The following is a 12,114-nucleotide window of genomic DNA, read 5'->3' as shown; positions in this document are numbered from 1 at the left end:
GTAGGGGCCTTAGTGACCGTCTTGTTTGCCAAGGTGAGGTCGGTTCCTCTGTGTCTAGGATCTTCCCAAAAGGCTGCCTGTGTTCCTTAGTTTTAGGGCTGCCATTCTGGGCTGAAAGCTGCCACCTCAGACCTCTCACAGTATGGTCCTTTATTATCTTAGGCCTGAGTTTTATCTCCCAGACTAACTCCATTTATGAAGTCATAACTCTCCCCCTACTTTTATTAAGCACAGACACCAGTACCTGCCAGTTGCATTTCTAGATCAGCATGATACCCAGTGTGCACTGCGGCTGTAATGAGCTGACAGAATTTCAATCAAAGCTGAAGGCACCAGACATTCTAGTTTGCTAGAGGGGCCGCATCACAGATGATGGTGTGATTATCCTCTGGCTTTGGAAGATGGAGATAAACTCTGAGGTGCAGAGGCCTTCAGCAGGGCGGTCCTCCCTGCAGGGTGGGGGTGGACAGTGGCTGGGACTGTTTTCCAGGTCACAGAGGCCAGCAGGCTTGTCAGGCTCAGCCATTCAGCTCTGGGCCGCTGTGTCTCTGGAGTCCCAGAATCAGTAGTCCAGATCCTAGAGGCCAGCCCCTGTCATTTCTGGAGGAGGCCCCCTTCTTAGGCCCCCAACGACTCCAGCCTCCATTTGCCAATTCCAGTAACCAAAAGAAGAGGGGGATGGGGAGTTGCAGGTTGCCTGTTTTATCTCCAACTGGCAGAAGTGACTTCCTATTCTAACCTACAGCTTTGAAAGCACCATCTGCTGGCCCTAGTTTGCTTTTGGGCTGGCCAGAGCAAACGCCCTCCTTTCTGCATGCCATTCTTCTGGACAGTGGAGCCTACTACCGAATCTCCCCAACCCCACCCCAACTTCTCTCAGCCACCAGGTAGCCCTCGGCTGTCTGCCATTCCCAGCCCAGGTTCTCTTATACACCACGTAACCCTGAGCTTGTCAGATGCTACTCCCCGAGTATCACTCCTTGGCATCTTGGCTACTTCCCCAGGGTGTGCTTGAGTTAGGTAGAACTCCCCAGGGAGATGTGTAAAGCCCACGCTGGTGCTGGCTTCTGCCCCTACAGGAAGCCGCTGTCAACCCTGCTCCTGCAGATGCACATGTCCACTGGAAATCTTTATTTTTTTTATGTGGTGCCGGGGATGGAACCCAGTGCCTCACGTGTTAGACAAGTTCTCTGCCAGCTGTCTACACCCAAACCCATCCTTAGAGTGGTGTCAATCACAACCTACTTTTTCCCTGAGAGCCCAAGACCTGTAGGATCCAGCCCTCCTGCACTTGTCCCAAGCACACTGCACCTCCAGACTTGCCTTACACATTTGAGTAGGATTCCAAGACCAGTGGGAGCAGAGAGGTCAGGACTGCTTCCCCCTGCTGGCCAGCTATGGCTGATGAATCTGTAAATCAGAGGGGCTACTTAACACACAGACCTGATCTGGACTAAAGGACAAGCCTACAGTGGGCCATGACGTCAGGTACTCCTGGGCTGAGCCCCAAGGCCCTGCCTCACTTCCTGACTGGTGATCTGTTAACACCTGCTGGTGCGCTCACCCCCAGTGGCCTCAGCCAGATGTCCCCTGCTCCTCAGAGCAGAGTGGTGCTCCAGACTGAGCTCACCTTCTGCTCTGGCAACAAGTACTGGGGCCTTTTGGGAACCTTGTAATCAGCTCAGTGGAAACCGGAGCTTGGCTGGCTACGTTCATGGCGCACTCTTTGTATTCTGTGAAGTCATAGAAAATAAACGAAGCCCTGATTTCCAAGAAGGTTACAAACAGTAAATCTGTCGACCCACTGCCTACCCACCTACCTCCTTACCTTCCAGTCCAGAGGCCATCGGGCAGGGAACAGAAAATGTGTCAGAGATGGGAGTCCTGGGCACCAGAGGCTGGGCCCTGCCAGAGGCAACATGACCCCCAGTCAGTTCCTCTGGGGTGGGGGCGGGTTTCACAGATAATCCCATTCAGAGCCTTCTCCTCATGCCATCCCCTGCTGCCCCACCTCCCATCACTGCTAACCTGAGCAGCACAGATTTTGTGTAATGACAAAGAAAGGGAACATTCAGTACCAGGCTTTTAATTACAGTTGCCACGGGCTGTTGGCCTCCATGCCGAACGGCCGCATGGAGAGTGTTTAAGCACTCCACAGTGCCAACGAGATCCAGCCTGTGCTGTGTGCAGTCCACACCTGGAGAGGGTGGACCTAGCTTCAGAGCTCACTGAGAAGGGCTGAACGCAAATTAGTTCACAGGGACACATCGGTGCAGCTGGCCATGTGCAGTCCGGACTTCCGGTGGCCTTCAGGCCAGGTGGATATGCCTGTGGGGACCCTTGGAGCGGACTCCAGCCAGGGAGGGCCTATACTTGAGTAGGAGACAGGTCTTTGGGGGGAAAGCCAAGCTCTGATAGGGTGAAGTGACACTGTAGGGTAGGGCCATACGAGACAGGGACAGTAACCACGTCCACAGCACTAGACAGTTTACAACGCTCTCTGCTCTCTTGAGCATGCTTAAGCCCCTATCAACTCAGCTTAGGGGACGCAACCTCAGAGAGGGAATGACTCTGGCGGAGTCACTCAGGCAGAAAGCTAGGACTGGAGTTGAGGCATCGGGACTGAGCAGCAGCAGTCTTTCCATGAGTGTGGGGGCGGGGTGAGCCCCAGGCAAAGAATCAAGCCTCCCAGAGCCTGGCCAGCCCCACTCAGGACAGCACTGTAGTGACTGTGGTCAGCACAACATGCTCAGAGACTTTGGAGACAGAACACCGGCTCTGCAAGGACAAGGACTTGTGTCTGGCAGAGGAGCTGGGACCCAGACCAGGCAGGCAGCAGGAGAATGCAGCCTTGAACTGCTCCCGAAATTTGCCTTGGTTGGGAGACAAAAGACACAGCCATAAGAGGGACAAATGCAGCAGGAAGGGAGTTTGAGCTCAAGGAGCAAGGAGCACCGACAGGACTCCAGCTAAAGCTGTCTGGTGGAGCTGAGAGGGAGGAATAGAAAGGGAGGGAGAGCCCAAGGCTACCTCAGCCCTGCCAGCCAGAGAGGACGAAAGGGCCCCAAGCCGGTTCCTGGAGCAAAATGCAATTGTCTTGATTCCTTGACTGCACTCTGGCAGGAACCTGGCTCAAGTTGTGTCTGCCTCAGGAGCTCGTCGTGTGTGTGTGTGTGTGTGTGTGTGTGTGTGTGTGTGTGTGTGTGTGTGTGGGCTCAGAGTTCACACTGTCACTGGAGCACACCTGTGTGTGTGTGTGCCTCTGTGGGCAGGGGCACATCTCTCTGTGTGTGTGTGTGTGTGTGTGTGTGTGTGTGTGTGTGTGTGTGTGTGTGTGTGTGTGTGTGGGAGAGAGAGTGTGTGTGTGTGCATGTGCCTCTGTGGGCCAGGGCACACCTGTGTGTGTGTGTGTGTGTGTGTGTGTGTGTGTGTGTGTGTGTATGCTTCTGTGGGGGCTCAGGTTCACACTGTCACTGGAGCACACCTGTGTGTGTGTGTGTGTGGAGAAATAGAGTGTGTGTGTGTGTGTGTGCCTCTGTGGGGGGGGCACACCTGTGTGTGTGTGTGTGTGTGTGTGTGTGTGTGCTTCTGCGTGTGTGTGGGGGGCGGGCGCTCAGGTTCACACTGTTGCTGGCCTCAGGAGCTCACCTGTGTGTGTGTGTGTGTGTAGGGAGCTCAGAGTTTACACTGTCGCTGGCCTCCCAGTGGTGTGAAGATGAAAGCAGCAGGCCTTGCAGGTGACAGTCACACTGCACCAGGGGCTGTGCCAGTCCCTCAGACTCCACCCACATCCCCCCCCCGGGGGGCGGGGACGTCCTCACACCTTTTGAGACTGGAGAGGAGCAGAAGACTGGTTTGCCCGAGGCCACCCAGCTAGAGGTTGAACCTGGGCGTCTAACCCCAAGCCCGTCATGCCAAGGTGGAGTAGGAGAGGGACTGCACAACGCTGTGCCCTGCTCATGTGTTTATGTCGAGGGACAGAGGTCTTCTGGAACTGTGTTATCGACCTGCCACTGTCTAGGATCCAGCTCAGGGAAGAGCACACAGTAGTTGCTCTGCAAACACAGCCCAGGCCAGGCATATGCAGCTAGTGGCTGCCTGTTCCTCCTCCTCAGTAATATTCCCCTCTTCTGTCCTGTTCTCTGAGCTGGGAAGCTGCCAGGCAGCCTGACTGAGTAATTCCTGAGTCCCAGTGAGAGTTAACACTAGTGATCTCTGACCCTTCTTCAAATGCCCTATTTTTGAAAAATTTGTGTCCATGCTTGGGCAATCATCTTGACGGCTCCTCCAAAGCCCTGTCCTCAATCTGAGGTCCGATGTGTCACTTCTGCTAAGCCAAAAGTAGGGGGTCCACTGAGGCAGGATAGGGATAAGGAACAGGACATGGTGGGAATAGGTTCCAAGGGGCCTGGCCTCCCAGAAGAGACTGGAAGTTTGCTTTGAGGCCCATGGATCCAGGAGTAGTCAAGCCACTCTACCCTGTGTCTATGCTGATGACTACCCCGTCCTTGGCTAGACTATATGATTTCCCCTCAGTCAGGGCCTCCAGGGTCCCCTTCCCTTAGGTCTGGTCCCCTCTAGGAACATAGATTGCTATGTCTGCACCAGCCAGAGAGGAACTAGGAGGAAGCCCCACTGAGCATGCTCTCTGGGTGGGCCCAGGCCCCGGCCTTCTTCACAGGCACTGGTGTGCAGGAATGTCAAACACCATCCTGGGTACATCATGGGTCAGAGCTCGGATCATGGCTCCTGGAGGGGTGGGGAGGCGATGTATTTGAATCTCCCCTGTGAGTGAAGGGTTCCCACAGACAGCTTGAGAGCAGGTGCATCCTCCCCTCCCAGCCTGGGATGGACCACGGGACCCCAGCCACCCTCAGTCATCACGCCCATAGTCCACTTACCACTGAGGAAGTTGTAGATGATAGGGTTGGCCGCACTGTTGGCGTACACCAGCCAGTGGGAGAAGGTGAAGCAGGCGTAGACGGCTTCCCGGTCGCTGGCTTGACGGAACATCCCAAACACTCTAGTGCCAGGGAGAAGGACGGTGAGAAGCAGGATAAGTGGGCGCGCGGGAGGTAGGGGGTACCCACAGAACCCCAGTTAGAAGATGTCCTCACCGCTCGCTACAGTCCCCATAGGGCACTTGGTCTGAGATCTTGACCACTAGTTTTGGTACCCAAGCATGGATTATGACTAGAATGGGCGTTGGGACAGCGACCACTGATGGGCACAGACTCCAGCTGTCTGATCCCCTGGAGCCACTCCATTCACCTAAGACAAACAGCACATCCTGGACAGCGTCCGTTTTTTCAGTTAAAGCAGCTAAGGCTTAGAGAAGTACATGCCCAAGATCACACAAGACTGGGTGTGGCCAAACCCAGACTGACCCTGTCCAGTCCTCCATGACCTTCCACTGACAACTCACGACTCCTCATCTTCTGCGTCCTTGTGTCCTTCTGCCTAAACCGCTATCCTCCAGCCCCTTGAAGCTTGCCCCTGACTTTGAACTCACGATCCTCTTGCTAAGTGCTGAGATTGCAGACAGGCACCTCCCAGCTTCTCAGAGAAGCCTTAACAACAGCAACCGCGACAACAACAATGTCCGCAGCCTCGTTACCGCTCTGCTTTTGGAATTTCATTTTCCTTCAGGGCCCTCACTGCCTGCTACGCACTGCTTTTTCTATCGATTTGCCGTCTTTCTTGCTGGAATGCAGTCTCTATGAAGACAGGGCTCCTGTCTGTCATTTGTACCCAGTCATCCTAGAACTTGATAGCACAGAGGAAGGATTTCTAGCCCTTGGAGCTGAACCTGATATTCCGGTGCAGAGATAGAGAAGATGGAGAAACAGGAGAGTTGCCTGTCCCAGGCTGGAGAGATGTACAGTGAGCGGTTGTCTCTCTCAGGCCCCGAAGTTCCCCCCCTACCCCCGTGCTCCCCATGTGTCCTCACCTTTTAAGGACATTGAGGACACTGATGGGCAGATAACAGAGTGCAAAAACCAGCAGAACCACCATCAGCATCTTGGCGGTCTTCCTCCGAGCTCGCATCTGCTTCACCTCGGCCAGGAAGGCTCGGGCCCGGGGTTGGGGCTCTGTACACAGGCCCTGGTGCTGAGCTTCCAGTTGCTCTGAGGGTCGCTTCCAGTTCCGCACCAAGGCCGATGTGGTACCCGGGATCTATCCAACACACACACACACACACACACAGGAGGGAAAGGTGGATGTCACTCCTAGGGTCTGGTGAGCAAGGCGAGGACATACAAGGAGACTGCCACACTGTGGGATTTGAACACCTTCCTAGCTGCTCTCCCATCTTCCTGAGATCTGCAGCTACAACTTTGGGACAGGGTGAAAAGCTGAGTCATGAAGAGATGTCCACGCCACAGTGTGGGGAGGCCTGGGAATCAGGAGGGCCTCGGAAAAGGCCTGGACACCAGCTCTCCACCTAGGTAGATGCCTTGCAACCACCCCACAACCAAGGGGCCTGGAACCAGAGTTCAGAGAGCGCACAGACATTCGTGAGCTGGCCAGCTGAGCGTTTTTTTTTTTTTTTTTTTTTTTGGGGGGGAGACACATTGTGTTGCTTCTCTGGGTCTGTTTTCTCACATATTTAGGGGAGAAGGAAATAAGATATGGTGGTTAAAGCTGGCTCTATAATCCTAGTTACACCGGAGAGTGAGGCAGGAGAATTATTAAGTTCAGTCTAGTCAGGCCAACTTAGCAAGACCCTGCCTCAACATTAAAAAAAAAAAAAAAAAAAAAAAAGGAAGGAGGGAACTTGGATCAGGGAGCAAAGCTCTGGGCATATTCTTCAATGCTGGAACACTTGTCTAGCATATGCCAAGGCCCTGGAAGTTAATTGATTAATTAAAAGAGGCTGTAAGTCATTTTGGGGCCTCCAGCTCCCTATGTCCCTGAGCCTGGCCTTGCTATAGTCGCAGCGTAGGATAATATGTTCCAATGTCAGGGGCCATCTACTCCCTCAGAAAAAAAAACAAAACAAAATCAAACCAAACCTTCCCCTTCCCAGCGCAGACAGCGACAGCAGACGAGCCTCACCTGGGGGCCCCAGAGCTTGCGGAAGATCTGGAAATAGGCCATGCCCATGAGGCCCAGTGGGGCCAGGTAGGTGACAAAGAAGAAGCAGCTGTGGTAGATCTTAGGGTAGAGTTCATCTGTAGGACGGAAGATGCAAGGGGTCAAGTCTCCCCTGGGGGTCACAGTCTGTTTCAGCAATGCCACCCTGTCTCCACATGAACCAAAGCAAGACCTGGGAGCAACCGAATTTCACCGGGCACCATGGGAGGGAGAGAGCCTAGAACTGCCCAGTCTAGGGGAGCCATCCTAAAGGGAACCCTAGCTGATGCCCACACTAGAGGACATACCTGCCCTGGGGGTACCCACCTTGAAAATCCCCAGCCCCGGGGGTATACACCCCCCAGAGGTGCCCATTACCTGCCCAGCGCTCATCACAGACAGAGAAGAGCCGTGTGCGATTGGCTAGCTCGGGCAGAACGCTGCTGCATTCCATGACAGCGGCCTGGGGCACCATGACAGCCAGCGACACAGCCCAGATGCCCAGGATGGAACCACGGGCACGGCGAGCTGTGCTCTTGAACAGCAGTGGGTGGCAGATGGCATACCAGCGGTCCAGGGCGATGAAGCTGAGAGTCAGCACTGCCACTGACACCGACACGGCCTGCCCCATGGGGACACAACATCAGAGGCGTGGGGTGGAGGGAACAGTTCACAGCCCAGAGCTACCAGTGCAGCCAATTATGACTCCACCCCTTTGTGCTGTGTGATTTGGGCAAGTCACTCACCCTCTCTGAGCCTCATCTGCAGAATGGGAATATAGCATGTATCTGGCAGGATGCTGGTGAGAATAAATGAAACCATGTATGGAAAATGTCCAGTTGGAGACCTGACACACACGATGAGACTCTTCCTATTTTTTCTAAATAATCTATTCATGTTTTTGTGTACCCTGATGTTTTGCCTGCATGTATGTCAGTGTGAGGGTGACGGATTCCCTGGAACAGGAGTTACAGACAGTTGTGAGATACCACGTGGCTGCTGGGAATTGAACTCAGTCAGTGCTCTTAACCCCTGAGCTACCTCTCCATCCCCTCCTTTCTCTACTTTTATGACCTGTGAGGTAGGTGCTGTGCTGCAGGTGAGGAGAGGAGACACGTGATTCCCTCCACAGAGGGGATCCTCTGAGTAGAAAACCTTAAAGCAGTGAGAAGTCCATGGTACATCTCTGTCACCCTGGAAGGTCACCCCTGTGCTTTTGGGAAAGCTCTCTTGGTCCAAGAGGCACAGATGAATCTGCTGGTAGCATAGGCAGGTGTTGCCTCCAGGGTTTCCCAGGATTCAGGAAGAGGACCAAAGGCTACTGAGAGGCCATGGTGGTCTCTGGTCAACCCTCCTCCCATTCCACTGATGCTAACTGGGCGTCCTGGTGTCCAGTATTGGGGATGGAGACTAGAGAGAGAATTCTGTTTGACTCTCTTGGTCCCCACTGGGGTCAGGGAGCAGTCCTGGTGAGGGCAGTTCTGTCTCTGTGGGCTCCTGTCTCCTCTATGCATGTGCCTGTGGACCTAGAAGTAAGTGTAAGTGTGTGTGTGTGTGTGTGTGTGTGTGTGTGTGTGTGTGTGTGTGAGTGTGTGCACAGAGATACACATGGCCAAGTTTGTACCTGTCTCCAGGAGGGGAAGTCTGTGTGTGTGGGGGGCTGTGTCTGTGTTCCCAAGTGTCCAGCCTGGTGGCCTGAGTGACCCCATGAGAGTCCCAAGCCCCCGTGACTTGACTAAAAGGCAAGCCTTAAGGTTACTGAGAGCCACCAAGGTCATAGGTTTTGGACAGATGTGGTAGCGGGTGCTGAGAGCCATGGGAGAGCTAACCTGGAGATAGGGGATGACCTTGCACAAGGCATGGCCGAAGAGCCACGATTCGGTGATGTCCACTAACAGGCTGGCAGGCAGGCAGATGGCAGTCACCAGCACATCTGCCAGGGACAGGTTGACAATGAAGTAGTTGGTGACTGTCCTCATGTGGTGGTTCCTCCACACAGCCAGGCAGACTGCAAGGAGCAGCAAGGTGAGGGAAAGCCAGTTAGCAGAGCCACACCCATTCAGGCTCTGCTGGGAGGCCAAGGCCCCATCCCGACCTCACCAGCAGGAATGGATATGAAGAAGGGAAGGCCCAGGACTCCCTCTAGTCCTCAGAAGACAGACACCTACCCAGGGTGTTGCCCACCAAGGCTATGAGAAACACGGCCACGTAGGCCGCGATGAGAACCCACTCGTACTGCTTCGGGTAGAGATAATCGCGCCACAGGTAGCGGAGGAACTCGTCCTCATAGTCTGGAGGCAGGTGGAAGGGTTCCCCACTGCTAGTGGGGACTCCGGGCTGGGCCCCAGGCGTGGCTGAGGGTTCCATGAGCCACTTCAGCTGAGGAGCATCCTGGGCTCTGTGGAGGAAGAGAAACTCCCACAAGCCCTCAGCCCACTCCTTTCAAAGGCCCTGGTCTTGCACTCAGGTCTCAGAACAAACTTCCTGAAGGAGAGAAGGAAGGAAGGGAAGGAAGGAGGGAAGGAAGGGAGAAAAGAAAGAGGGAAGGAAGGAGGGAACATCAGAGACTTTGTTTACTTCTGTCTCCTTATTCTTAGTCATGGGATGGGAATGGTGGAATTAGTCACCTTACCTCCCTCATTCAGCCTCGGTTTCCCCACCCAATGGTCTAACGGAGTGTTACAGGTACCTACCTTTCAGCGTCTCGATGAGGAGTATTGAGCTCTAAGGTTTGGGAACTACTTCACCCAGAGCCTGGTACACCCAGATGCCGGCCCTCCAGTCAGTGTCCCGTGTCATTACTAGTGAGCCCTGCTGTGTGGATGGAGAGACGGGAAGCTGAGAGGTTGAGTCCCTTGTTCAAGGTCACGAAGCCAATCCAGGTCTGTCTGAGTTCTCCAGCCATCAAAGACTTAGGAAGGAAACCCATTCCCAATGGCAAATATTCTCTCTTGAGTCAGTCTTGGTGAAGGGTTGGGAAAGGGTTCAGGGAGATACCGAAGACCTAGGTCCCGCCCACTAGACCTGCCAGATCGTCCTCAGTGCGCGTACACCCGCGGGAGCGTACACACCCGCGAACAGGAGTGAGGGTAGGCTCCTTCCTAGGAGAGAGGAAAGATCCTCACGCCAAGAAATGGGCTTCTCAATTAGCCTTGCTAATTCTCCTGGAATCCCCGGGGCCGCGATGCTCCCCGACGACCGCCAGGGGTCGCTGAGTCGGTGCGCAGGCCGCTCTCCATTCATAAATCCAGCCTGGCTCAGGCCGCTCCCTCCTCCCATGCTCAGACCCCTTCTTCCCTTGGCTGGGTAGGGACAACCCCAGACTGGTGTAGGAGGATGGACAGTCCCCCTGAAAGTCCTAGGGGAAGGGGCAGAGACACTGGCCTACCGATTTCCCAGCGGGACCTCCCTGCTCCTTAGGGAGTCTGGGAGGATTCCCAGAAGGGGCAGCAAGTGCGCTAAAGGGTACGCGGGAGCCGCCCGAAGGTGAGCGGAGTGGGTGGGTGGTGGCGCAGTCTCCTAGCACCCAGGTCACCCCTTCTCCCCAGAGACTCCAGTTCCCTCCATCACCTGCCGCTGCTCCTCTGGAATCCCCAGGTCAGTCCTGGGGGTCCCCTACCCCCCCCCCGCACCTGTTGGCTCCCGGCCCGGGGCATCCTCGGTTGCTCGTACCTGGACCTCGCTCGCGGGACTTCGCCTTAGGGCAGAGCTGGAGACGCGGCGGGGTAGCCCCCTCCTGAGGAGGCGCTGTCCGCTCGCTGGCTGCGTGGTCCCGTCTCTGTTGCCCGCGGTAGCTCGGGAGGGCTCGGAAGGGCTGCGCGCCGCGGGGAGGGGAGCGGAGCGGGAGGATGGGAGGAGAGGGGAGGGAGCCCCGGCCTGTCTGCCTCGAGGTCACCCAGCTGGAGCCCCGCCTTGTACTTCACGCTTCCATCCACCTCCATTCACGCGTCCGCTGGCTCATTCATATCCTGAGCATCCTTTCGACACTTACGCTCCCCGCCACCTCGCATTCAGCGCGCACCTGAGGTGGGGGGCGTCGGGGGGGCCCACAGAGCAGGGATGGACCCCATCTCTACTTGCTGCCTCACCTGACCGATTAGGGGGGTGACACAGGTGGGTGGCACAAGGGTAAGAGGATGCCAGTGCCACCTCCAAGCAAGCTCAGGACGCCTAGAGCAGCTAGTGTCCAAAGACGTCAGAAAGCCCTGATCTCTCCCGGTTCTCTCTGCCCCCAAATCCTTCTTGCTCGCACTCATTTTTCCCCCCTCCTAAAGCACGGACATGAGGTAGAGGCAGAAGAAGGGAAGCTGGAGGCGTTCGTTAATTCAATATTTACCAAGCTCTGTGGCTAGCAACGAACCTATAATACGGCCGCCATTTCCACAGGATGCGCAATGCACTATCTCATTTAATCCCCCATGTCAGCCTGGTAAGATAGTTATTATTGTCCCCATTTTACAGGTAAGTCCTTGGATCTACACAGCTCAGGGTTTTGCCCAAGGTCAGAGATGGAGCTGAGGTTCGAACCTGTGTTCCACACTCAGCTTCCCCTCCCTCCCGTTCCTGCAAAGGATGTAGGCTTCCGGAAGTAAGGCATTTCCCTATAGTGTCCACAAAGCCAGGAGAGATCTAGGGGGCTGAGAGTCACAACAGGGCAGGAGAGCTCACCCAGGGCTTCCTATAGCACGAACACCAGCTCTGAACCATGAAGCGTGACCAAGCGGCCCTCAGGCTAAGGTGGAGAGTGTAGGAGGGGTCTTTAAGGTTGACAATAGCAGGTGCACATAATTGGGTGGGGTCTCCTGGGAATCCTAGCAGGTGGGTGGGGGTTTTGTCCACCTCTTGCCTCAAGACAGGGTCATCCAAGCAAGTCTCCTTGCTCTCACATCCCTTCCTTCCTGGGAAGGAACCACCATCTTCCCTTTGCAGCCAGACTCTCTTCCAAGGCACTGGGGATTCAACCAGGGAGTCTGTCAAGAGACAACTAGGGCATCACCCTTGTGGATCTGGTGACCTCCTCTCTGGAAGAATGGAAGT

At 55.2% G+C, this 12,114-nt stretch overlaps 1 protein-coding gene across 1 annotated transcript; it reads right to left on the bottom strand.

Annotated features, from left to right (window-relative positions):
• Positions 1 to 2,074: 2,074 nt before the first annotated feature.
• On the bottom strand, positions 2,075 to 11,064 carry Hcrtr1 (hypocretin receptor 1). Its single transcript, XM_032888362.1, has 9 exons — positions 10,750 to 11,064; positions 9,771 to 9,888; positions 9,246 to 9,561; positions 8,907 to 9,085; positions 7,456 to 7,699; positions 7,060 to 7,175; positions 5,951 to 6,177; positions 4,902 to 5,023; positions 2,075 to 2,873 (listed from the first exon to the last, which is right to left on the bottom strand). The coding sequence occupies exons 3-9, from the start codon at positions 9,442 to 9,444 to the stop codon at positions 2,710 to 2,712; spliced, it is 1,251 nt and encodes a 416-aa protein (XP_032744253.1). The 5' UTR covers positions 9,445 to 9,561; positions 9,771 to 9,888; positions 10,750 to 11,064; the 3' UTR covers positions 2,075 to 2,709.
• Positions 11,065 to 12,114: the final 1,050 nt, after the last annotated feature.

Source organism: Rattus rattus, chromosome 1 (genome assembly GCF_011064425.1).
Source record: "Rattus rattus isolate New Zealand chromosome 1, Rrattus_CSIRO_v1, whole genome shotgun sequence".
Taxonomy (NCBI): Eukaryota; Metazoa; Chordata; class Mammalia; order Rodentia; family Muridae; genus Rattus; species Rattus rattus.
This window is presented reverse-complemented; position numbering and strand designations above follow the sequence as displayed.